Source organism: Helicoverpa zea, chromosome 2, assembly GCF_022581195.2.
Source record: "Helicoverpa zea isolate HzStark_Cry1AcR chromosome 2, ilHelZeax1.1, whole genome shotgun sequence".
NCBI classification, from domain to species: Eukaryota; Metazoa; Arthropoda; class Insecta; order Lepidoptera; family Noctuidae; genus Helicoverpa; species Helicoverpa zea.
This window is the reverse complement of record NC_061453.1, coordinates 794,106-818,893: the sequence shown is the minus strand read 5'-3', so window position 1 is coordinate 818,893 and position 24,788 is coordinate 794,106. Positions and strand designations below refer to the sequence as shown.

Genomic DNA, 24,788 nt, shown 5'->3' with positions numbered 1-24,788 from the left:
TCTCAAGTAAATATTGATTTTATTAATTGAAGATGCTTTTATCTAATTTCACGGTCTATATAATTACATAAAAGATTAGTTCCGGAGTAGCGTTAGCAAAGTCCCGCCAGTCTATTGAGAGCCCGTCTTATTTTAGTATCCATCTCTACACGTAATTGTTTTAATTGCTTTTGATTCCCGTTATAATTACTCCATAACATCTTGATTAAAAGAGAAAGTAAATAATTGAGTACCTATCTATCATAAAATCTTAATTTCAGATTAATCCATGTGGAGTGTAAATAACCAGTGAATCACGACAACCAAAAAAAGATTACCGCTTTTTACGGCTAGACTGCATGTCTGGTTTGTTTATAGCATTATTTATACTCTTTACAATTCGCATCGAGTGCTTGTAAACACGCCTAATCGCGAGTCGCGACTTACTGCAGTTAATGAACATTAGCTAACGTGTGTCTGCACTGGACGCACGCACCCACGTCGTTTGTCAAGAACGGAATAAAATGTACCTCACAAAATGTTGATGCTAAAAGTGTGTTGTGTGCTATTGTTCATCGTTTTGGCCGACTGCGGCAAAACTATTTCGCGCCAAAATAATGCTTTAAAAAAGGAACTAAATAGAGGTACAAAACGTCCTGCGCGCAAGGAAGTGTTCGACAACTTGTTCAATATCTATGACCCGTCGTTTTTGGCGGTAGTGTGGCCCAAAATTACAAATGGAATGCATATCTTGGTTGACCATACTTGTTGGGAGGAGCTCGGACTTTTCTTCAAAGAGTTGACGGATGGCAAGGCATGGGCATACAACGGTAAGTCATACTAACCAATTAACGGCACTTTCAATGAGATAATGAAGACAATAAGTTACGGTAATTTAATTAGATGTTATGGAGAAGAAAACACAGATACATCTAATACATAATGCATGGTAGTCAAGTAGGTACTAATTTCTAACGAATAAGTACGGGTTTCACTTGCTGATTTACAATTGACATTCATAACTTTATGAGCCCATTATAATAATGTCAAAATCGAGTAGAAATTGAATCGCAATATGATCGCAATAGCAGTTTTAACCATATCGGGCATTCTGCTACTAATAAAAGACCAATCGTATTCGATTGACATTTGATTGGTGTGCGATTGGTCTGCTTTTTTTTTAACTTTGGTCTATACGGAAGTTTGCTGTACAATCATTTTGCAATCTTAAATCATTTGCAGACAAAATGATTCATTATTGAATGACAGAAAAGGATAAAAACGTTTATTTCAAAGAAAAAATAGCGGAATGCCACATACGCTTCAATCGTAATCGAGTCGGGATCGGATATCAGTCGAATCGAGTCGAACGTGAATCGTATGACGCTTAAGTAAAATTAGGAGAATCGGGGCCCAGACTCCGTACGTTCTCAGTCAGCCACTAATGTTTTACTATGAATTGGTCAGTTAATTTTTTCCGAGGAAAGTGATATGAATCAACAATTACTGCACATGCAATGCATTGCTACAAACTGACGAGCCATTATATTTCTGAGTTTGTACCAGATTTTAGTGTATCTCTTTCTGAAACGCGGCTGACCTAGGTTCTGAACTTACTTCGGCCGCGTTGCCAATGGGTGACCATCCATTTGATGACGAAAGCCTTATTATTATTATTTTCTATGCAAAGGCAAATGCCTACATCTAGAATGATAGATTCCACTCCGTCCTTTGTCTATTCATAAATTCTTGGGAAAGATACACAGGTAACTACTTAGGGAATACCAATTCTTAGACAGAGTAAAAACAAGAGTTACGAATTCAAAATCTCGATAAAAAGAAAGTTGGTACTTTAAAGGTTTGTGGAAAAAATGGAAAAATCAAAAAGGAAGAGTGCTTATTCATTTAATACCTGGAATAAACCATCGAACCTCAGACCCCGGGAACGATCGCCCTACCCGCGACCACTGAATATATCCTAAGAACCTAATTAATCGATAATCAAAGCCTCTTTCTATTTTCCCCTGACCGCAAAGATTTCCGCATAGATAGATTCGTAGATATTCACTAATTCGTTCCTCATTCTAACAATTCAATAAGCATAACATTAATGATGTAATTTCTACTGTAACACGCATAATTTGTCTTCGACTGTCGTGACCACAAATCAATAAACTTTCGATCGTTCGTGGTAATGAGAATGTTGCAAGTTCAGTGATCCAGCTCTTCATTAAAGCAGCATAACGAAACATTAGGATAAGCGCATGTTGCATCAATTTAGATGACAGCATGTATTACAATGAGTAATAGTTTGAAGTTCATTTTTATAAACAAACATAGGCACATTGTTTTGGAAGATACTGTGTTGTGATTAGATACTGTCGTTAGGCTTACATGATTTGTTTATCAATGGGAATATAATAGCCGAAAACATTGTAGTCATTGTGTTACATTGAAGGGCCATTTAAAAAATGTGTTCATTAATTGAATAACGCTTTGACAGATCGGTACAGTGCATCGCGAACTTACTCATATAATATTAATAGAAAGGGTTTCGGTTGATACATCTTTCTCATTCCCTATACCAATGTCCGTGTTTATAGGACTACTACTGTTAAGTATTATTGTAAAAGAAAACAACATTATGTCAGTGATTTTCTCGTTATTATTAGCCATGGTTTGGACATCTATAATTTTCTGATTATTACTCAAGCGTGACACGGGACTTTCTGGATTTTTTTCCGAAGTTAAAAACGGTATTTCACCAAACCCTGTGCCGGCATTGAACCAAAAATTATGCGCATTATTAATAAAGAACAAAAGAAAACTATTCACGCAACCCAGTCCGTTACACGCGCGGTGTCAACATAACATGTACGAGTATGAAGGCGCACAGTTAGGTACGAGATGGGTGCGCCTACGCAGCATGACTTCAGTGAGAGTTATCTCGAAAAAACTAAAGAGGTGAAATTGCTTTATTGTTGTTTTGTTAATTGTTAATGGGTCTTTTGTTATGAAGGTAAAGATGTTGACATCATTACGATTTACGTAGTTAAATAGGTAGGTATTATGTTCGCAAATGAGACTACTGAGTACGAAGGTCCAGGGTTCGATGCTCAGATTTGCACTCCACCATTTTGGGTTTATTCATGTGGCTATTTTCCGAAGAAAGTGATATTATAAAACTAGTTTAAATTGAAATATATTTACAGCTTTAGACGCATCAGGGCGTTATGGATCTGGACTTTTTATGGGGAACCGATTTTGGTTGGGATCCAAAGAGCAATGTTTGGATTTGGTAAGACAAACTTAGAACTATTTATAAACCTAGTTTTTTTCAACATTAGGTTGGTAACGTTCGTAACTGCTTTCAGGACCAACTTTCTAGGAAACCGAATAAAAGTGGAATAGTAACAGATATGGAACAAAACGATGTTAGCCACGTATCTAGGCAGAAATACTTTGACGATGGTGAGACTTATCTTTATATTTTTTACCAAGTAAATAGCAGAACTTACTGATTGTTATTTTCTTAGAATCGCACCAGTGGAGATGGATGGTGCAGTATGAAGATACGCCGATGAAGGTCGCCGATAGCTGGCCGCCGTACCGCCTCGCTTACTCCACCCTCGGCATCACTCTGAACATCACCAAGTCAAACATGATAAAGGCAAGTTACTTAAGCAATAACTGCTATCCGATTAATCAGTATTTCAACTATTGTTGTCTTTTCAGTCGACAGACATAACTCTAGGCCTGTGCATGCCGTATTCCTGCTCACCGAGAGACATAACATCTGTCATCAATTTCTCGATCATGATCAACGACAATTTGAAAACAAATAACACAACATCTCGGGTGGCGAGAATCACAAGCGTGAGGCGGGTGCAGGGGCACTACGAGTTCACATCCGACAGAGCTGCAGTACTATTGCTGTGCCTCACAGCAATCCTTGTGGCTTTAGTCGTAACCGCCACAACCATAGATCTAGATCTGATGAAATGTCTACCATACGGCTCAAAGTCCATGACGTTCGATTTAGAAAAGTACAATACGGATCCAAATAGAAGGATGGGGAAAGAGAATGGAAAACTTGAGAATGGAGCGAAGTCAGAGACTGAAGTTTTGCCAGTAGAACACGCGACCCCGCACTACATGGCGGTGGACAGCCTGGTGAAGTGCAGCGCTCCCGCGATTACGCTGGACGTGAATTGTGCGGAGAAGACAATAGGCAGCTGCAGGCGATGCGGGAAGTACAGGAAGCAGTGCATCAACCCGCGCCAGCTCGACAACCTGCCGCCGTGTCCGCGACTCAAGTACAACTCGTTCGCAAGCCTCAGCACAGAGAGCAAGAAGACTAATGTCTTCTGCAGGCTCCTCCTGTGCTTCTCTCTGGCGTACTGCTGGAAGAGAATCTTCAACACAAACACGGCGAACAAAGATCTGTCCTTGATACACGTGATGAGAGTCTTTGCAACGTTTTGGATAATGTTCGTGCACGTCGCGGTTATTGTCGAATATATTGCAGGTGCGGTATACCCTACTAGGCATTCGATATTTGCTACAGATTGGGCAATGTTGACTGTTATGTTTTTTGCAGATACAGCTCTTGATGTCAATGCGCAGAATGATGTTTACTTAATTATCGCCACCGGAACAATCGCTTTTGATACATTATTTTTTGTGAGGTAAGTTGAAAGGTTCCTTTAATTGTATACTATTTGTCTTACCAGTCTTGCTTTATGTTTAGATTTACACTGTCATTATAGTTCGGCCATTCAGAGAATGCGTTCCTGACACGTCGCGATTGAACTGACGACGTAACTACATTCATTGATTATTGATATAATAATGTTGTTTTAATGCTCCTCAATTGTTAAAACGGTAAACAACCAGCAAAAATATTTTTATCGTAACTGCAACGCCATTGCAAAGTTACGTCGTCAGTTCAATCGCGACGTGTCAGGAACGCATTCTCTGAATGGCCGAACTATAGCTAAGTTCTGATTGGGTTATCTAAAAAAACTTAAACGTGACGATCGGAGCTTGTGGCTTTTAGTTCATACAGAAATTAATCCATATTCTATGTTTGTTGTCTTACAGCGGCCTCTTCAGTTCACACCATTTCTTCTTCTTGAAGAGCCAGTACAGCGTGAAGGAGCTGGTTGGATTCCAAGGAGCCTGCGGGCAGGTCCTGCAGTTTATCTGCTTCGTCACTAACAGGGTCATCAGGTCCGTGACCATTTGGGGTCATCTAAACTTAGCATGCTTTTACTTTTTACGTATGTATGTCGAAAAATAAACAACAGTTTACGATTCATGGTTTCGTGACTTTTTCTGAAGTTGGAAAGCGCTTTCATCATAACGACTTGCAATTATTGCGTGTGTAGAATTTTTAGTTATTTTTTGACGAGATTGCTTATCTTAGCAAAAAAACTGTGTGCTGTGAAATTTTTTTGAATTTTAAAACGACAGCTACCTACTGGAGGTTCTAGTAACCTACAGACAGACATGTGTTGCTTGGGCGTTTGTTGCGCCACTTCTCCTTCCCAGAAAAAATAAACACATAGGAAGGGGGCGTTTTGGGGGCTGTCTGTCCAAAAAATGCTGTTTTGCAGCCAAATTTGATAATTTTTAATTTTTGCTTTGTCTACTTAGTTTTTTTAGAACTTTAAAATGCTGCTTTTAATGTTTATTTTCTACCAGGTTGCTACCTTCATACGCGTACGCGGTGCTATTGTCAGGGGTGTTGGCACTGTCGTCATACAAAACTGCTACACTAGCCCTGCCCGACGATGATGAGCACAACTGTCGCAAGTACGGCTGGAGGAACCTCCTCTACATCACCACAGCCTACCCCATACAGGAACAGGTGACGACAAAGAATAAAATCATAGTCCGCTTCTAAGAGCTCAGTTTTTTTCTATTTGCTTTAACATATTATAATAAACTGAAGTATACTTTAACATAAATAAATTAATAAGAATAGAACAATTAATTTGTCAAGAATATGTGTATACACGCAGGTGCATGCCTGTAGGATAACAATACAATTAAAGGTATGCGGCCGTGGCATGCAAATATTTATATATATTTTTTAAAATCATTGAGAGACAATAATAAAATAGAAAATAAATGGATGATATTTCTATTTCAAAATCACTACCAATTTTTTACTGATTTCTCAAAAAGGAAGAATTCATATGATTGTATATCTTTTATGGATACGGGTTGAAAACTACAAGACTAATCACAGAGCAATGGAATAAAATTACATTACCCAAGTACTTATAAAACACTTATAAAATTTTGACAAGTTTTTCATCTCTTTAACCTTGCTAAAAGAAAAATTACTTTAAGGCATCAGCAAACAATCCCACATTTCTTCTACAGTGCATGCAAATCTCCTGGTACCTCTCAACGGAGACACAACTGCACATGCTGGGCGCGCTACTCTGCGCCGTGAGCGCGGCGTCCAGCATGCGCGCGCGCATCGCCGCCGGCGTCACCATGCTGGCCATGCTGGCCGCCACTATCGCTGATGCTAGCGCCGCGTTCTTTGATTTTGGACAGACGTGAGTCTTTGTTGAATAAAAAGGTGTTTGGTTTATTGGTGTAGTCTAAAAATTATATTATATGTACTAAAAAGTCTTATTGAATGTCTTGTAATTATAAATAGTACATCTCATAAGCCGTAGCTGTAGCTGAATAGACAGAAAACTACGAACTCTATCATATAATATAGCTGTGAAAAGCTGGACCATTTTTAAGATGGGCGAATAACATTTGACGAATAACAGTGATGTTAATTTAATTTTCCTCTTAGGGTTTTGTACAGAGGGAACAAAAAGAGGTTCTATTTTATTTTTAGATTTACAAACTCATTTGGTGCATATGCCGTTATCATCGAGCGACCGTGGGCTCGCGTCGCTCCTTACTTCATGGGCGTGTTCGCGGGTTGGCTGATACACATCGTTCAAGGAAAGCTCAAGGTTTCTAAGGTAGGTATTTATATAAACTATAATTTAGTGCAAAATTGTTAAATATAATACAGATTTTTCTTTCAAATAATTTTAGTCCTAGGAACAGTCCTTGCGGCACTCCATAAACTATATTGGCTAGATGATAACATAAAACAAATGAAGTGCGGAATCTATCAAAATATCTGTGTTGCATTGTAGTTAAACTAGCATTAGTCTAACTTAGTGTTGCAAAAAAACCGTTTTTTTTTTCTATTGTGAAAAAAACCTTGAAAAAAAACCTGATAAAAACAGTTTTTTTTCTGGGCCTTGTTTTTTTTCAAGAGTATAATAACTCTAAAATTGTTAGGGCATTTACCGTTAAAGATTAATACTTAAGATTACATAATAGAGTCTTAGGTTTATTCTTGAATCTACTGTACTTTTCTGATAAAACAGTACCAAAATTTCATAAAAATATTGGCAACATTCATTGATATTAACTCAACACAAGGGAAATTTTGAAAATTGAACTAAAACATAGGCTAGAAAAAAAAACCAAATTTAGAAAAAAAACAACGATGCAAAGTTTTTTTTCATGTTTTTTTTAAATAAAGCGAAAAAATACAAATCGTTTTTTTTTTTCATTTTACATCACTAGTCTAACTTCAACTATAGAGGAAAACTTTGTTTGTTTGTTTGGTTGTAATAAATAGGTTCAAAAACTACTGGACCGTTTTTAAAAATTCTTTCACCATTCGAAAGCTGCATTATCCACGAGAAACATAGGCTATATTTTATCCCGGTACGGGCAGTAATTACCACGGGAAGTAATTACCAGGGAAAACGGCTAGTATGTTATAAAACATATTTCACCTACTAGCTTACAGTGTCAAAAGCTTATGCCAAATCTATTATATTGTAGGTGACATCGGGTTTGCTATGGATGGCGTCGATATCGTTTATGTTCACATCATCAGCAGTGCCTCTGGTGGGGCTGCCTTGGCTAGCCGCGTGGCTTCACCTGACCTGGCCCATAGCCTTGCTGTGGCCTGTTTTGATGGGCACTACTACTTGGGCTAGTAAGAATAAATTATGATTTGTAACGTAATAATACCACCTGTATAATATTTCGTATGCCACAAATTCAAACTCTCGAAGGTAATTTCATGGGTTTTCATCTCTGTAATCAATCTCGTGTTCCATAATCTATTTATTATATGTATTGTCAAAAAGGACACTATAATTTAACTTTGATGCTTTCTTCTAGATTGTCGTCACATGAATAGATTTCAAAAATGTTATTTATTTAAAAATTGAATTATTAAGCCATGTAGGTGCTTCAATAGCGTCCTTCCGTACTTTATAATTGTATATTTTAATGTCTATAAGGGGATAGGACTCCTTGATCACCACCTCCTATATTATCTTTTTCCTCAGCAATTTTCCGGCGGCTTTTAGCCCGGTCGTCGATAGCAGCGCTGAGCCGGTTGAGTTACGGCATGTTACTGCTGCACTCCGCAGTAGCGCGGTCCATGTTGCTGTCTATGGATTCAGCACTATGTTCTACTACTTTGTGTATTGTGAGTTTTGACTTCATATTTATAGCTACATGGTTTAGTCTATAGACTTCCTCGATAAATGAGCTATCTAACACTGAATTATTTTTCAAATCGGTCTTGGAGTTCCTGGGATAGCAAACAAACAAACACTTCAGCTTGATAATATTATAGCAATTAAAGGGAATGTATTTATGATGAATTCCACATAACACTAATGCAGAATGAAGGAACAATTCTTATTGTATGTTTTTTACTTGAAAAATGTTTAGATTCCTACATTCCTAGTCGACTGTACCTATGTATGTATGTAGCAGCATTAACTTATTGAGGCGTATTTCGTATTTTAACTAGAAGTTGCTTTGTCCACAGTGGCTGTATTTTGCGGGAACAACAGTAGTAACGTTAGTAGCATCTCTATTACTCTCTCTCCTAGTTGAGATGCCATGTTGCAGCCTCCTTAGAAGACTCTCCGACTGCGCATCATAACAGTAAAACAACTCACATTATTTGTAATAAAAGTTATATTTATTTATTTATAATATTCGGTAAAAAACTTACAACTAAGTAATTATATTTACAGCCTATTTACATTATTAGGTACATGAGTAAATGTACATATTTATCGTATTTTATATAATTATTTATTTTATTCAGCTGATATTTATTTAAGTTGGTCAGAAGTAGGTGGTTATATGCTGGGTAGTTTGGTTGTGGTGAAATGTTCATTAGAAAAAATAAAAATACATTTGGGGGGAAATAGGCAGTCTACGTCGACAGATTCAATCAAATATTCTAGGTTTTTAAAATACGTAATGGTGCTATATTGACTAAAGCTATGGTCTCCCAAACTACCCAGTTTTGACCTACTAAAAGAATAAGCGAAGTAAAGAGATCAGACTAAAATAAAATACTCGACCGGTTCACAATTAGAAGAAACTGCAAGCCTAGCACTTATGTACATAAATACAAGTCTATACAAACGTGAACCGGCCATTATTTATCATTATTTAAAAAGAAATTCTATTAATTAATTTGTATTTTTTTTTGTAAGAATAATAAATAGAAATAATTCGTATTTGTCTTTTTTTATTTCGACGACTAAATTTTCACACAGGCCACTCGTTTTATCTGTGGCTTAATTTAACTTATATAAAAATAATATACGAATATGAGTACTTTGAACTTTGGCTGGCCAATACCAACTAATTCGGAGACATGCCTATACATAAAGGTGAATTATTATTCGAAAGATATTCTAAACATGTTAAAAGAGTGAACTGGGCTAAAATATCGTATACCCTGGAGTGTCGAGCCAAACATATCACTTGTAGTTTGTGTAATTTGTAGGTAAATGGCTCACCAACAATGGCCAACCTAGCAACTAAATTCGTCATATATTTCGTTGTATGGTTTCCTATAAAAATATTGATAAAAGTCTCAATTGTCATGTTTTACAAAACTCAGAAGCACTTACACAAGAACTTACAATAATCTGTCATATCCAATTCTCAGTAAATACAATCAACACGAATCATTACACTTCAGTCAGACTGTCCCCAACTGAGGACACTATATTTATGAAATACCTAAGAAAATATACAATGGAATGGTAATTAATTTACAGAGTAATGCTCGTTTCCTAATGATTGATCGAATGGTGAAAATTTTTCTTCTCAAATAGTTCCAAAATTGTTTTTTTAAAAAATCGGTTCAGGTACCTTCTAACATTAAGAAACGGGCATAAAGTTACAAAAAATCACATTCGCACTACACGACAGCGAAGAGTGTTCAACGTATTTCTGCAACTCTTGCGCAGGTCGCATATTTTGGGCCAATTAAACCTTTGCAACAGCTCATTAATGCCATCCGTTAGTGCGTTAACTGAGGCAGTTACCGTCGTACCACAAAAACTTCTTCTTTTAAACGTCTGTTCAACACTTGTCTAAATAATGACTGATCACGTTGAACACATGTTTAAGTTTTTGTAGTAAGGCTGTTAGTCTCTAAATATTAGTTGGTAGTTTCATACTCTGTGGGGTTTCTTTTGTGGGGAGACGATCTTCAACATGGTGACGATGGGAGCCTCGAAGGCTACTGATATTACGAACGCGATGGCGTATGATATCACTGTTAGGCCCAGGAACAGGATGAACTGGGGAGAGAAAAATATTATCTAGAGATGTGTTGTTTTAGATATTAATAGTAAAAGTTGAAATTGCATTTACATCATTTGATCGGTTAAGGGCTAATAAAATAATTCGAAAAATGAGAGCGCTTGAAATGATGGCGTGAGCGTCTTATGAAGAACACAAAATATCCAGATATATGGTCATAATGGCGGATTTGTGGTTTCCCAGTGACAGAACGCTTTGTCCTTCCACAAAAAAAATCTCATTAAGCTGGACACCAAAAACTTCACAAACAACCTCTTGTCTTAAAAACGAAACATCCATTACGGCCCATATAGCCGATACAGAAGCTCTGTTCAACACACAAAGGAGATGGCCAAATTTTCATAGTAAAAATACCCAGAATCGACAGCAACGAAATGGGTACCAATGGGTTCATTATGAAAGACCTTTGATGGTGCCAAAAAGTCAAGCCTGAAATCCATGGGGTATAGGAGCTATATCACATTTTCACAAAAATAGGTTATGTTGAATTTATATTGATTTTAAAGATTATTTACATAAAGGACCATAAAAACAATGTATACTAACATTATACATGCGAATAGTAATATCCCCGTAGTTACAGATCAGAGTTTGCCTGGTAATTAAAAGGTCTTGAGTTTGACCCCCACCCATTGCACTATTCCCATGAACCACTCCAGATACGATTAAGTACCGACCTTACCTACTTGAAGAGGTTTCCCTGTTATGTGGAAACTTCTGAACTGGCAAAGGTTGATAAAAAAAAACTTAAAAGAAAAAAAAAGAAGTTTTACTTTTTTTTATTTTTAGTCACTATTAGTATAAGTATATAATAAGTCAAAAGTTCTCGTCAATGCGAATAATATAAGCCCAAACACGAGGTAGTTAATATTCACCATTGCCGAGTTCCCTTGACCGTCTCTCTTCTCCATCATCAGGTCAGCTCTAAACCTTCACTCGTGTATAGTGCTACGAGACATAGACCTGGGTGTAAAGTTTTTACCCTAGACGCACAACTTCTAAAGAAACGGCAAACAGAAAAGTTAAGCTTTTTTATGTACTAAAATCTTAATCGAAATGTGGTGGCCTTATCGTTGACTTGACCACTTCATGAAATGACTCGACCATTTCATGAAATGGTCCCGTTTCATGAAATGTTTCACTGTTTATTGGCCACATCATGATGTGACTTGGGCAAATCAATGATGAGAAATCGTTTCTCGATATGTGCAACTAAAAGCTCGGCTTCTTCATGAAATGATCAAAATTAATTGATCACATCGTAAAATAGTTATGTAAATTGCCCCTAGGGGCGCTGCCAGCGCTTTATTTACGTTTGAAGATTTCGGCCGTTGACTGCATTGAAAATTCTTGCAGCGAAAAATTGAATAATTCGTTTGAGGAAAAAGTGACAAAAGAGTGTATACGACGAAAATAATAATAATATAAAATAATTCTACGTTGGTGAATTATAACAACGTTTTTAATTATAAGGTTATAAAACAAATCAAGAACAGTAGGGTGACCACGCCAAAGACGTCCATGGACTATTACTGGCTGTCAAAATATAACGTTATGGAAACTGCAGATGAGGAATATCTTATATTTAAGAAAAAATGCGTCGACTATCCTACTATGCGTATAATTCCGATGGAGAAGTATTTTAAAATATTAAAGGAACTTCATAAAACTGTTGGATAAGGTGGACGACTAAAAATGATTCAATACATTATAATATCCCAAAGAAACCCATTGAACTATTTATTGACTATTATTGTGTTATTAATAATAATATATATGACAGGAACATACTTTGCTGTTTAATTTGCTTACTCCAAACCCCATGGAATTATTTACCAGCGATGTAACCCTTATAACTTCTTGCGAGTAGTAGCGAGTGTAACATCCACCAGATACAAGAACCCACCGCTCTCAGAACGCATCCCAAACGAGCCAGCTGAGCGCAGACCTAGGTAAGGTGGGGAAACTCGTCTACCCCTATAGTCTGCAACATAGTATGCAACAATAATGTCCTCTTAGCCAATTATCGGCTACGGCGGCTGTTCTCATGTAAGGAGATTAGCCAACTGCGCGAGACATATTATAGTGCACAAGAATTTGCGAGGTGACACACAGACACAGCTGCACTCACTATTCCTTCACTTCCATAGCCCGATGGGACGGCAATCCAACACGATCGGAGAGAGATCAGGCGCAGGACCGACATTTACGTGCTCTCTGATGCACAAATACCAACTTCCAAGCTGCGGGCTGTTTCGTGAAAGTCTCTAAAACCCACAAAGCGATTTCGGCTCGACCCGGGAATCAAGACCTCGTGCTCGACAGCTGCGCTTGTGTCGCAAGCTAGACCAACGAGGCAGTGAACCTACAGGTTACGTCATTTTAGATTAAGTGTGTTCTATTTTAAGATTCCTAAAATGTTACTAAAGTTCCTATTTTATTTAAATTATTATGTATGTCGGACTTAAAGGACAATGAACAAGTTCTTACTCTTTATATTTGCAATCGAAGTTATGAAAAAAACCTAAGTGTTTTTGCCTCCTGACAATTTTGAGCTGTGAAAAATTTCACAACTACCAGATTTTATGAAATTAAACTCCAATGGGTCGACCCAAAATATTGTGGATTTATATTAAATATTTTATGGATACCCTATTATACCATACGGCCAGACGTGGATGACAAAATCGAGAAATGTTGACGATTTAACGATCTGGTCAAATTAACATGAACATTTCATGAAACGCAACCATTTCATGAAATGCTCAAGCTTTTCATGAAGTGGTCAATTCTACGATATGGCTACGACAGAAATAACCTTGTAAAAAGAGAACCCCATGGTTTTTAGATGATATGAAATACTTTTTGTAATCTACACATTATACTGAATCCAACCATACATACGAAGTTTCTGTCGACTCTGGGTTTTTTTTTGGCCATCTCCTTTTTTTATGAGTCCGGTTAAAAGGTTATAAGTTAATGGTAATGATACTAACCACAAACAGCTCCCCCATGTGTATGGGGTGCGTGAGATGCATGGCGACGTAGCGCAGCACCACGGGGTGCACCAGGTACGCGCAGTACGTCACGCGCGAGAACGGGTACAGCACCGGCGCTGACAGCAGCGGCCGCACCCAGCCTGAGGACGAACGACATATTGTATCAACTGCTAAGCAATCTATATCAATATAATAAAGAGGAAACAATTTTAGTATGTTTGTAAAGGTTTCAATACTACTGAACCGATTTCAAATACCGGACTATCTTCAAGCTATGTAGGCTATATTTTGTGCGGGTACGGGAAGTTCCCGCAGGACGCGGTTGAAACCAGGGGGGATCAGCTAGCTTTTTTTATTGTACTTACAGTGTTGTTTAAATAAACGTACGTCCCATAGTGGATTTATCATCCAATAACAATTTAGGAGGCGTAACGAAAATACAATAATATCTATGATTCGAAGCTATGTTTTGATGTCGATTTATGACTTCGCCAGATTTGCTGGATTATTCTATTATTTTTCTGATAAATGATCTGCATCTTCCAGAGCTATTTTTATGAGCTACAATACTCGTGACCTACCTCCATGACCAGTAGAACAAGCAATGATAATCCACCCGATACAGCCAGCCCACAGCGAGTGTGACAGCGCGGAGTACACAGCTGCTGACAGCACGCCCAGCTCCGTCTTGTACAGACCGAAGATCAGGAACAGTAGTGTGCCCGTGCATACTGCCCAGCCTACTGCTGCCCATATCTGGAGAACATTGAAACAATATACGTTAGTTATATACTTATTTTCTAGTAGTTCATAAGTACTATAGAACATGGGATCCCGTAAAATTGCACATGCATGAAGATCTTTTGCAGTTCTATCTTGCAAAATGGATGTTGGATTGCGATATGTGGAAATGAGACTTACTTAAAAATGTAAAGAAGTAGGAAAACCTGAGCTAATGGGGGACTTATCAAAACTCTTTCTACAAAACTTTTCGAATCTGAAGAAGTTATGCTTCAAAGATTAACTTACCCTGCTCATCCGAATCTGCAAGTTAGTCTTGAACAGTATCCACCCGGTGAGCATGCCGACGAGATAAGGTCCGAGCCTGGTCCAGGGCTTCTCGTAGACCTTGTCGAACTGCGTGAAGGGGTCCTCACTGTTCGGGATGTGGTCGTTGCTCCAAGACACGTAGCCAGTTGTGAAGAGGGACGAGACGAATAATACACCGCCTAGAGATGCTGATAGTTTGAAGTGGCTGGAGAAGAAAAAAGGAAAATAGTAATTAGGTTTGGAAGTACCAGTTCAGGAAGACTCGCTATTAATAGTACCTAATGTAAAAAAAAAATGCAAATGGGCATCTAAAGAACTCACCTAGTGGCCAGGATCAAAAGGATGGCGCTGACTGCGTAAAACTGGGTGTCATCTGAGAGGTACCAACTCCATAACATGCACTGAAATAGAACAGATATCATGAAAATATTGTATTAGACCAAAAGACAACTTTTTTGAAGACCATATAATGAAGAATTGCTATGGTGTTATTTATCAAATCCAGTTATATTAATCTTCTCATCCAGACGCCTTACAGGTTCTATTACCCTACAATTATTAGATCTTTTCTGTCAACTCACCATTTGCTCAACAGGGAAGAGAGTGTTGATATACAGCAGATTCCTCCACCAGTACTTGGGGCAGGTCTCATAGTCGTTCGCGGGAGGTTCGAAGACCGCGTTATGCTGGAACCACTTCATCGTCACCTCCACTACGCCCAGGATGAACAGGTATGGAGCCGTTAATCTGGAAAATAGAACGGGAAACGTTAGAAGGAAATTCACAAAAGGGGCATGTTAAGGACGATAATCAGATATTTATCACCTAAATCTTGTAAATGAAGAACTTAATGAGCGTTTTGTCAAAACAGTCATCACATTTGGGTAATCAAGGTGCACTCACAGTAAGGTAAGTTGGTAAGTTGTGGGGCTGCATAATTATTCTCAAAAGCAATTCGATCCTTTTATTGTAGACAATAATCTAATTATTTGTGCTTACTAGAGATATTAATTTGACATTTCATTCATGGAGTTTATGATAGATAGAATCTTGTAATCTTCAGTGGCAAAGTCTTACCTGGCAAATCGGTAAGCAATAAGTCCGAGGAACTGCAGTATGCCGGAGGTGATCTTTCTGCGCCCCTTCACCAGCAGGTCCAGCTTGCCCTTCGTCTTCGTGCGGAAGTACAGGAACGTCACCAGCGTGGCTCTGAGGATATTAAAATGGTTGGGTCAATATGGCTTTTATCGTATCTTGAGAATCTTGCTTAAGTTTCTATGTAAATCAAAAATGCTGTAGGTATCTACTGTTCTATTCTCCAGTGTACCAACTTTTTGGATCCTAGCTTATCGCTTCATATGTACCGTTGTGGGTTTTCTTTTAGAGTCTGTGACGTGAAACTGGAGAAGACGTTCTATAAGTCCTTGTATTTGGTAGTTTTGTTTTTGATTAATTCGATTTATATAAAGTCACATACCCGAGACAGAAGAAGGTATCAACACTGTACACGGCGCTGATGATGAGCTGGAACCAGAAGCTCTTCTCCAGGATAGCCCGCAATGCTGTGTTGTCGGCGTACTGCAGGAAATCAGGCAAGTTTCATAAGTATGTAGAATTTTGCGGTGTTTTGGTAATTGTAATAAACACAGAGACAAGTTCACAGCTCACTTTGAGGGACTAAAAACTGTCATTTAAGCATTTATCTTGTCTTCAACATTCTACAAATCTACTTACATTAAACCAGAGTTTTTAGTTTACTGCAACTTTTTTGCTAAGAAAGCATCATCTAGCTAGCTGATTTACTTACTGAGTATAATAAAAAACCTCACCTTAAAGACAACGATGCAGGTATGCCCAAAAATAACCCAGACCATGGACAGTGACCTCAGGCCATGCACGACGGGCACAGTGTCAGCCCCGACTGACTGGTCGAAGATCTGCAGCACATTCGCCTTCATGGAGAACGATAACAGCAGCTCCGACCATACGCCTGTGGAGATGTAATGGCAAATTAGGACAAGTACGATGGAAGTTGCTGTTTAAAATGTTAGAGGCGTTAGGTTTTGTATTAGGTACCCATTGCTCGTTGAGTGGATTGTGATTTTATAATTTGGATAGGTAAGCGGTATACATTTACATTTGGACAGGTAAGGAGTAAGGGGTAGGGAGTAAGTACACTTTAAATTTAAAAAAATGTGAAAAATAGTCAAAGAGGCTTCTCTTATTTTGACGACTCTTTGAACGAGGTAAAAAGTATAAAAAAAGAAACCAAAATACTGAACGATTCGCCTCCATAAAGGTTACAACAATATCAGTAGGTAAGAAAAAAAATCGGTCAATATGATTAATACTTTTTAGTCTGGTGTTTTAGTAACTAATCACAAAGATAAAAAAACCTTACCAACTGCTCCGGTAAATCCGTACAATCCAAAGATCCGGAGCAGACATTAACTCTGGGCGATCCACCGGGAACAGACTAGTATGTATAACTTACTGAGTTTGAGTTCGTCGTTGGAGATGGCCTCCGCCGTGAGACGTTCCTCCGAAGTGTTGCTGTTGATAGCCAGGTTGTTGTTCACGTTGTACATTGTCTTGCCTGCGGAGAAAATTATTATTTCATTTTTATTTTATTTTATTTTATACAGGTCCTTCACAGCTGTCAATATTGAATATTATACACTCCACTACATCGTATAAATAAAATAGTCACTTGTACTATCCCTATGTATAGGTACATCATGTTATTAGAGACTTACGGCCAGTTTCTTCATCAAAAGTTAAAGTTAAAGTAATGTCTAAAGTAAAAGTAACGGTCAAATACGTTTTTTCAAGGCTAAAGTGACAGCAAAACTAATAGAAAAATTGAATTTGACCGTTACTTTTACTTTAGACATTACTTTGGCTTTAACTTTTGATGAAGAAACTGGCTGATAGGGATTATGTTCTCTTAAATCTTCAAAACTACGCAAAGGATTTTGATGCGGTTTTAATATTACTCTGATAAACCTCAGTGACACTTATAGGATTTAAAACCTCTTGTTTGTGATTATTTGCTTACCATTAGTAACAGTACTAATATCATCCAATCCATTGAGGTCGAGCTTCAGATCGCCGCGCGTGCCATTATTGGCCACGATGTTGGCGGCAATGTTGGCCGCGCGCTGCCTGCGCCTGCGCACGTCGCGGGCTATCTTCACGTCGTATATAGTGGCTATGATCAGCAGGATTGTTACTATGCAGGATACGGCTCTGGAAACAGTTAAAACAATAGTCAAAATAAGCATAACTGAAAAGAGTGTGTCAATATTTGTGGTACACCATTTCTGTAATCATTTATTTAGGACCGACTTTTCAATCATTAGTTAACTTATATTTTAGTAATAAATAAAGAGGTTTCTCTTTCAAACAAAAGCTATTAAAATGACGAACATTTTCTTCAGATAAAAGTTATCTAGCGAAAAAAATATCGGACTTTAGCCGATTACATTCAAGACTCTAGGATGATGTCAATTTATAAGAACCAAAAAAAACATGTCTTTTATTTGCCTTCTTTTAAACGGCTTGGGTACCCATAATGACTCTTACGCATATTATGGATAGACACATAAGCAACCTCAAGTACATAACCATACTTATATTCTGTCCTACAAACCTTACAGTTAATGTAACTATTATATCATTTACCTCAGTTTAACGCTCCGCGGAACAGTAGAATTTTGAAACGAAAATACTTAACTATTTTAAAATTACTGCCAGTTAAATAATAAACTGTTTGCAGTAACTGCGCCTAGCGGGTGCAATCAACTATAGTTTAGCTTCGGTTCATATTTAACTGAAGTTTGACAGTATATAGTTAGGTTAGCTCTAATTGCAGGTAAGTGGGCGGAACAGTTACGTTGAACCTAGATTGTGTAGTTTAGACCTGTGTATCTTTTGAGTAACGCCATGATCAGATTTTTGTATAATTGTATAATTTTATCAGCTTACTATTGTTATGTAATAGAATGTTTGTGAAAATATTACTTTTCGAGTGTCTATGGATTTTCTTGCCGGCTCTTCTCCATGAGACCAACTTTTTGGAACCGTGCAATTAATTTGACGTTTCATAAGAGCCTGCAAAGGCCTATTTGAAATAAAAACAATTTGATTTTGATTTTGATTTAGTAAATAGAAGAAGTTCGTAAAATAAGAAACATGCGAATTGAGAAACTCCTCCTTTTTCGGAAGTCGGCAAAAAAAGTAGACATATTATAGCGATTGTAAAATGAACTTGGATAAGGCATTTTTTAATATTATTATCTATACTAATATTATAAAGAGGAAAACTTTGTTTCTTTGTTTGTTTGGTTGTAATGGATAAACTCAAAAACTACTGGACCGATTTTAAATATTCTTTCATCATTAGAAAGCTATGTTATCTGCGAGTAACATATGTAGGAGGCTATATTTTATCCCGGTGCGGGTAGTAGCTCCCACTTCGTATAAATATGTAGATGTAAAAGAACTTATTGCCAGTTGTCTCAAAGAACTACATTTCTCAACATACTAGTGGTCTACAATCACATTTTACAGGTTCAGCTTACAGTACAGTCGTGAATTATGAAAGTAAATATTGGACGGTTAAGGCGGTGTTACATCCAACAATACAAGAACAGTTTCAGTAACCGTTAAGTGTGAATGAAGTTTATGTTCCAGATATTAACATTTTGAAAACACATACTTTTGAAGTAAATAAAGAATACATTTGTTGTTTGTTTGTACCCTAAATGCTCCGAATATACCGAACCGATTTGAAAAATTATTTCACTGTTGAAAAGTTACGCTCTTTCCAAATAACATAGGCTATATTTTATCACGGAACGGGAAGTAGTTCCCACGTGATGCGGCTGAAATTGCGTGAAAACGGCTAGTTAGTTACGAATACCATTTTAGATTTGTTTACTTTAGTCACAAAATAAACAAATTGTCTCCAAATCGGTCACTACATTGTAAGGCTTTGATTACATAAGTCATAAAGGCAGTGTCCCAACAAAGGTCTGCCCATATCTAGTCTAGGAGTTGTGACGTCACAGCCTGACACACAAACACGCTTATAGAAAGTGAGCCGTTGGCAAGCCTTAGGAAATATCTTAATGTCAGCCATTTCATAATTGTGTTAAATACGTAATGAATCATCGTTTACCTCAAAATGTTGAGTGTTGTCTTATAGTATATTACGTTGACATTCGTTTTGCATAACTTTCTGTGGTTTGCCAATTTTATTACCGTATATGGACATTGCTGTAGATATTTGGTTTGATATGAGCTGGTGAGGTGAGCTTTTATATTTGTGTGTGTGAATTTTAATGCACATTTTCTTTGTATGTGTGAGCGTAAGTAGTTCAGAAGTGTCCGAATCACCGAGTCATACAAAGACAATGTGCATTTTGCATGTACATTTATTTACACACACATGTATGTCTCACCCGTGTTGTGACGTGTCGTGGTGGCCTAGTGGGTAAAGGACCAACCTCTCAAGTATGAGGGAGCGGGTTCGATCCCAGGTCAGGAAAGTACCAATGCAACTTTTCTAAGTTTGTATGTACTTTCTAAGTATATCTTAGACACCATTGGCTGTGTTTCGGATGGCACGTTAAACTGTAGGTCCCGGCTGTCATTGAACATCCTTGGCAGTCGTTACGGGTAGTCAGAAGCCAGTAAGTCTGACACCAGTCTAACCAAGGGGTATCGGGTTGCCCGGGTAACTGGGTTGAGGAGGTCAGATAGGCAGTCGCTTCTTGTAAAGCACTGGTACTCAGCTGAATCCGGTTAGACTGGAAGCCGACCCCAACATGATTGGGAAAAGGCTCGGAGGATGATGTATGTCTCACCCGCATCCGTCAAATAAACCCTGTATAAAAGTTTCTATAAATTCTTTCAATTGGACCACTCCGCAGGAATTTAGTAATAAATTGCAAAATGAATTAAAAGGTAATAGTTTATGTCGAGTGCTCGGCTTTGATACATTATTAACCCGATTACGTTGCTTACATAACGGAGGTATTTCTCAAACCCGAACGTTTATTACGAGAAGCGAAGTGGGCCCGCAATCGTAAATACATGTTTATATACAGTACTTATTTGCGGATAAATTAGCATTTAACACCCTAACTCTTGTGCATAGATAGCTGCGGTATTAAAATCAGGCGAGCCCATTAAAAATATAGTTACTTACGAGCCCAGTGACCGAAGCACCTGTGCCCGAGCCAAAAATTGCTTTTAAATAAAATAACAGGACCAGGAGCGTCTTCCACAGGTGCTTCGAAGACTGGGGGCGTAAGTCACTAACCCAAATATTGTAGCCCAGTCAAAACGCGTGGAACTATTAGTAAAAACTTAATATTCTTGCTTAGTGACAGAAAATAACAATAAATGAAGATATTGATGACTATATTGTCATGTCTGTCCACTACGCCGCCTAGACCAAAATATTGCGTTGTCAGTGTGTCTACACGCGTGACCTGTCTTGTAAGACTTACATAACATCGCGTAAGTTATGTCTGATGAAGTAATCTAAACAAATATGTTTACAGCTTTTAATTTTTATTGGTAGCTAGAAAGTATGTATGATGACGAGTCGAATTAAGGCATAGGGCGGTACCATATTATTCGATAAATGGAGCAGGATTATTCATTCCAAGTTCTGTCAAAAACTTTAACCTCATCAAACTCATACTTCGCTCACTAGCACCCAATAAACATAAGCTGACCTCTGATTTTATGGACAAAGCTTGGGGGAGGCCTTCCACCAGCAGCGGACGTTTTGACAGCTCATACTAGGAAAGCTTGAGGGAGGCCTTTCATCAGCAGCGGACGTTTTTCGGCTGTGCCGAGGGCAGTACATACTCGGAAAAGTCGTAATATATTCTGAGTTTTATGCCACTATTCGCTATACTAATTTTCAATCACTTCAGAGTCTTTGCGATTGACGGTCGGTAGTACATTTATAGTATGCCAAACGACCCCTGTTTTGAGGTTCATAATACACTTAATTCTCGTCATACTTACAACAACACCTGGAACGTAGGATCAGCCCAGTAGTTGTACCCCCCGTGCTGCGGGGAGCGCACGGCCAGCACGCGCGTGCTCAGCAGCGGCGCGCGCGTGTCGCCCACCAGCGCGCCCACCGCCGCGCGCGAGCACGAGCGCGGGAGACATATGCCGAGGTGCAGGGTGCGGCGCTGGAAGGAGAAGAGAGTGAGAAAGAGAACAGCATAGAAGCCTACGGAGTCAAAAAACTAATTTTTAATAGAGACTATCATCCGCCAGCGGCTTCTCATCTGCTTACCGGCTTCTCATCCCGGGGGAACTACTTTTATAGTTGTGTGATTATGTGATTGCGAAAAAAATAGACAGAGTTGCTTTCGCATTTATAATAGATATATATAGAGAAATAACGTCACGCACATAATATGAAATAGGTAATTGAACATTATTATATCACGTGATAATAGTTATCAAGGTATACATAAGCATTAGGCTAGCGGTCGTCTCGGCATATAAGACGAACAACAAGATTTGTAAGAATCACATTTGCTTCATTTGTACGAAATAAAGTATTCAAAAATGATGTTCTAAGTTCGCACAACTTACAGTTTTGACGATATCAGTGAAGTTGCTGGTGACGGTGACCTTGGCGATGTAGAAGGCTGTCTCGAAGGGAGGCCCGAAGCCCACCATCGACAGGTCCTGCCGCCAGTCGTTGAAGATCTGAGACTGAGCCGTTTCTGAGGAAATAAAGGATTTTATTAAATGGACCCGTATTATTAACTATACCTATTTATAGGTACCTACAGTAAAAGGTACAAAAATAAACAATTAACATCTACATAAATTAGTAATTATTTACTGATTCATTATATAATCCTGATTAAATAAAAATTTAACCGTATTGCTTAGCATAATTATTGAGCAGGCATAGAAAAGTGTAACGAATTGTAGCTCCATACCAAAGACATCAACGCGCGATGTTTACGTTTCAAAACATTCCTATGCGTATGCGCATAATCCCTAATGCAACGCTTTTTGAACATTTATCAAATTGCATAATTAATTATCATTATATTATCCTACTATTTATCTGACCTATTAATAATATTAGGTTTTTAATTAGATTGTAAATTATGTACTTATCAAAAATATTATAGTCAATATTTTTTTTTTTGAAAAATTCGCACGCCAAAAACTCGCACGCCAAGAACGAAGGTTTCATAATCCCACGCGTAATGTAGGAAAATATTATTTTGAATTTGTTTTTTGGAAGTTTCTCGAGGCGTGCGCGGGCGCAAGGCCGCAGCTGTTTGTAGAAAGTGACGTAAGTCAACACCCCTTGACCCAGTGGTTAGTGCCGGCTGTCGGCTGTACAGATATTGATGTAATTGTGGGTGCTGGACAGTTTTTGTGAGTCACAGTAGTGTTTAGGTTTCATAATTAGCTGTTCGGTCACGTAACTTGTTTTCTTTGTTCATTCTTAGGCATTTCAGTGAAAAGTTTTTACCAATTTCCGTTTGGTAAGACTCGGAACTTTGCAGCTATTACTTTTGTATTTGTTTTTCAGGTTCTTGGTTCTTCGCTGTTTAGGTACACTCAAGAATCGGGACTCGAATATTTGAAACTTTGAAACCACTTCGCATTAAGATTTCACAAAACTTTCCCCTTAAAAGTCATTTACAAAAATTACCGACTTCCAAAATAATTTTCATAACCCTGCACTTATTTCCACGGTCCACGGCGTCTATTTCTACGATTACTCGATACTCGGTTACATAAGAGAACCCGCACAATGTAGACTAAATAGTCGGCCGATAGTTGGCCCGATGGTATTTTTTTTTTGAAAATCATGAATTAGATCAAAATCAAAAATCGTTTATTCTAACTTGACTGCAACACCAGCACTTTTTGAACGTCAGTTTGCAAAAGACAGTTCCAAAAAACCTTTCACCACTTTCCTGTTTTTGCTGGGAAGAAGAAATAACGCAAAAAAAAACTCCACAGCAATAATCAAAGTTTTTAGTCGGTCTGACTCCGGCCAAGTACATTTATTATTGATGTGCCTACTTCTTTTCCATTTAATAGCCCGAAAAACCTGCCAGCCGACTAAAAGTTTGCAGTTTGCCACTAAGTGTTGTCTTATCGATAGTTGCATATCGATAAGCTGGTGACGAGTGGTCACTGGAGTCGATAATGTCGCCATAGTCCGTGCTAGAGGCTCGATTTGTTAACGAAATTAATTGCTATGCGCTAAGCGTGGAGACTGTATGCATTTGTACAATTTAGCAACATTTTACTAACGTTGTCTTTGTATCGTAATCAGTATTTTGATACAAGAGTTGTTCTAATTACTAATGAGTGTATCATTGCCATATTTATTTTACAATTGCTGTAAACTATTGTTGCGTATTTAAACACAGATTGCTTTGTTGGTAAAGTTAAGCTCATGTTATCATTATCATCATATATCATATGGAGACCTCAGTTGACATTTTAGCTTATATAACTAATTAGATTTTTGCATAGACATGTGTTTACTATTAAAGTAGAATGCAGGATACTTTTGAATAACTAAAGTACGATTAAGATGGATTCTAACCCTCAAGCATGTAGTTTTAAATACAACTACCGCACTTATCAGCCCCATCACTTCGCGTGATAGTCAACACCGACAAACAGACACAGTTTGCACAGTTGTGTCGACGCTATCTCAGTTCCGCGCGCACTGACACGCTTGCGACAACAATGGGACACTTGCAACATTGTATGTACTTTGGCAGATAAAGTACTTAAAGTAAATGTCTTTATAAGTAACCAGATATATTCTGTGAATAAGTGTTCTTATTAACACGCTATCTATATCTAGCTTCACTTGTAAGAAAATCTTGGAATCTTAATTTGACCCACTTCCCAGTCTCCGATTAGGGTGTTTGCGCATGCTCTGAGGAGTTCGTCGTAGTTTTTCGAGCTTGTAGAGTCCATCATTAAGCATGTGACTCCGCGGACCCGGTCCAGTAGTTGTTGCCCCAGTAGAAC

The 24,788-nt window shown here is 38.0% G+C and overlaps 2 protein-coding genes across 2 annotated transcripts in view; one reads left to right on the top strand and one right to left on the bottom strand.

The window, feature by feature from the left end:
• The first annotated feature begins 518 nt into the window (after positions 1-518).
• On the top strand, positions 519-9,184 carry LOC124643193. Its single transcript, XM_047182077.1, has 13 exons — positions 519-809; positions 3,192-3,277; positions 3,354-3,450; positions 3,516-3,649; positions 3,715-4,507; positions 4,580-4,667; positions 5,083-5,211; positions 5,686-5,851; positions 6,373-6,554; positions 6,851-6,980; positions 7,864-8,020; positions 8,379-8,521; positions 8,870-9,184. The coding sequence occupies exons 1-13, from the start codon at positions 524-526 to the stop codon at positions 8,984-8,986; spliced, it is 2,508 nt and encodes an 835-aa protein (XP_047038033.1). The 5' UTR covers positions 519-523; the 3' UTR covers positions 8,987-9,184.
• A 425-nt stretch (positions 9,185-9,609) lies between these two features.
• The window catches only part of LOC124644321, a 54,353-nt gene continuing 39,174 nt past the window's right edge, over positions 9,610-24,788 (bottom strand). Inside the window, exons 8-20 of the mRNA XM_047183625.1 lie at positions 22,356-22,489; positions 21,771-21,943; positions 17,782-17,972; positions 17,218-17,319; positions 16,553-16,713; positions 16,201-16,301; positions 15,801-15,932; positions 15,305-15,470; positions 15,045-15,124; positions 14,703-14,928; positions 14,255-14,429; positions 13,671-13,813; positions 9,610-10,652 (exon numbers count right to left, since the gene is read on the bottom strand). Of these exons, the coding sequence (XP_047039581.1) occupies positions 10,524-10,652; positions 13,671-13,813; positions 14,255-14,429; positions 14,703-14,928; positions 15,045-15,124; positions 15,305-15,470; positions 15,801-15,932; positions 16,201-16,301; positions 16,553-16,713; positions 17,218-17,319; positions 17,782-17,972; positions 21,771-21,943; positions 22,356-22,489 (1,913 nt within the window). The 3' untranslated portion in view covers positions 9,610-10,523. The remainder of the gene's footprint in view (positions 10,653-13,670; positions 13,814-14,254; positions 14,430-14,702; positions 14,929-15,044; positions 15,125-15,304; positions 15,471-15,800; positions 15,933-16,200; positions 16,302-16,552; positions 16,714-17,217; positions 17,320-17,781; positions 17,973-21,770; positions 21,944-22,355; positions 22,490-24,788) is intronic.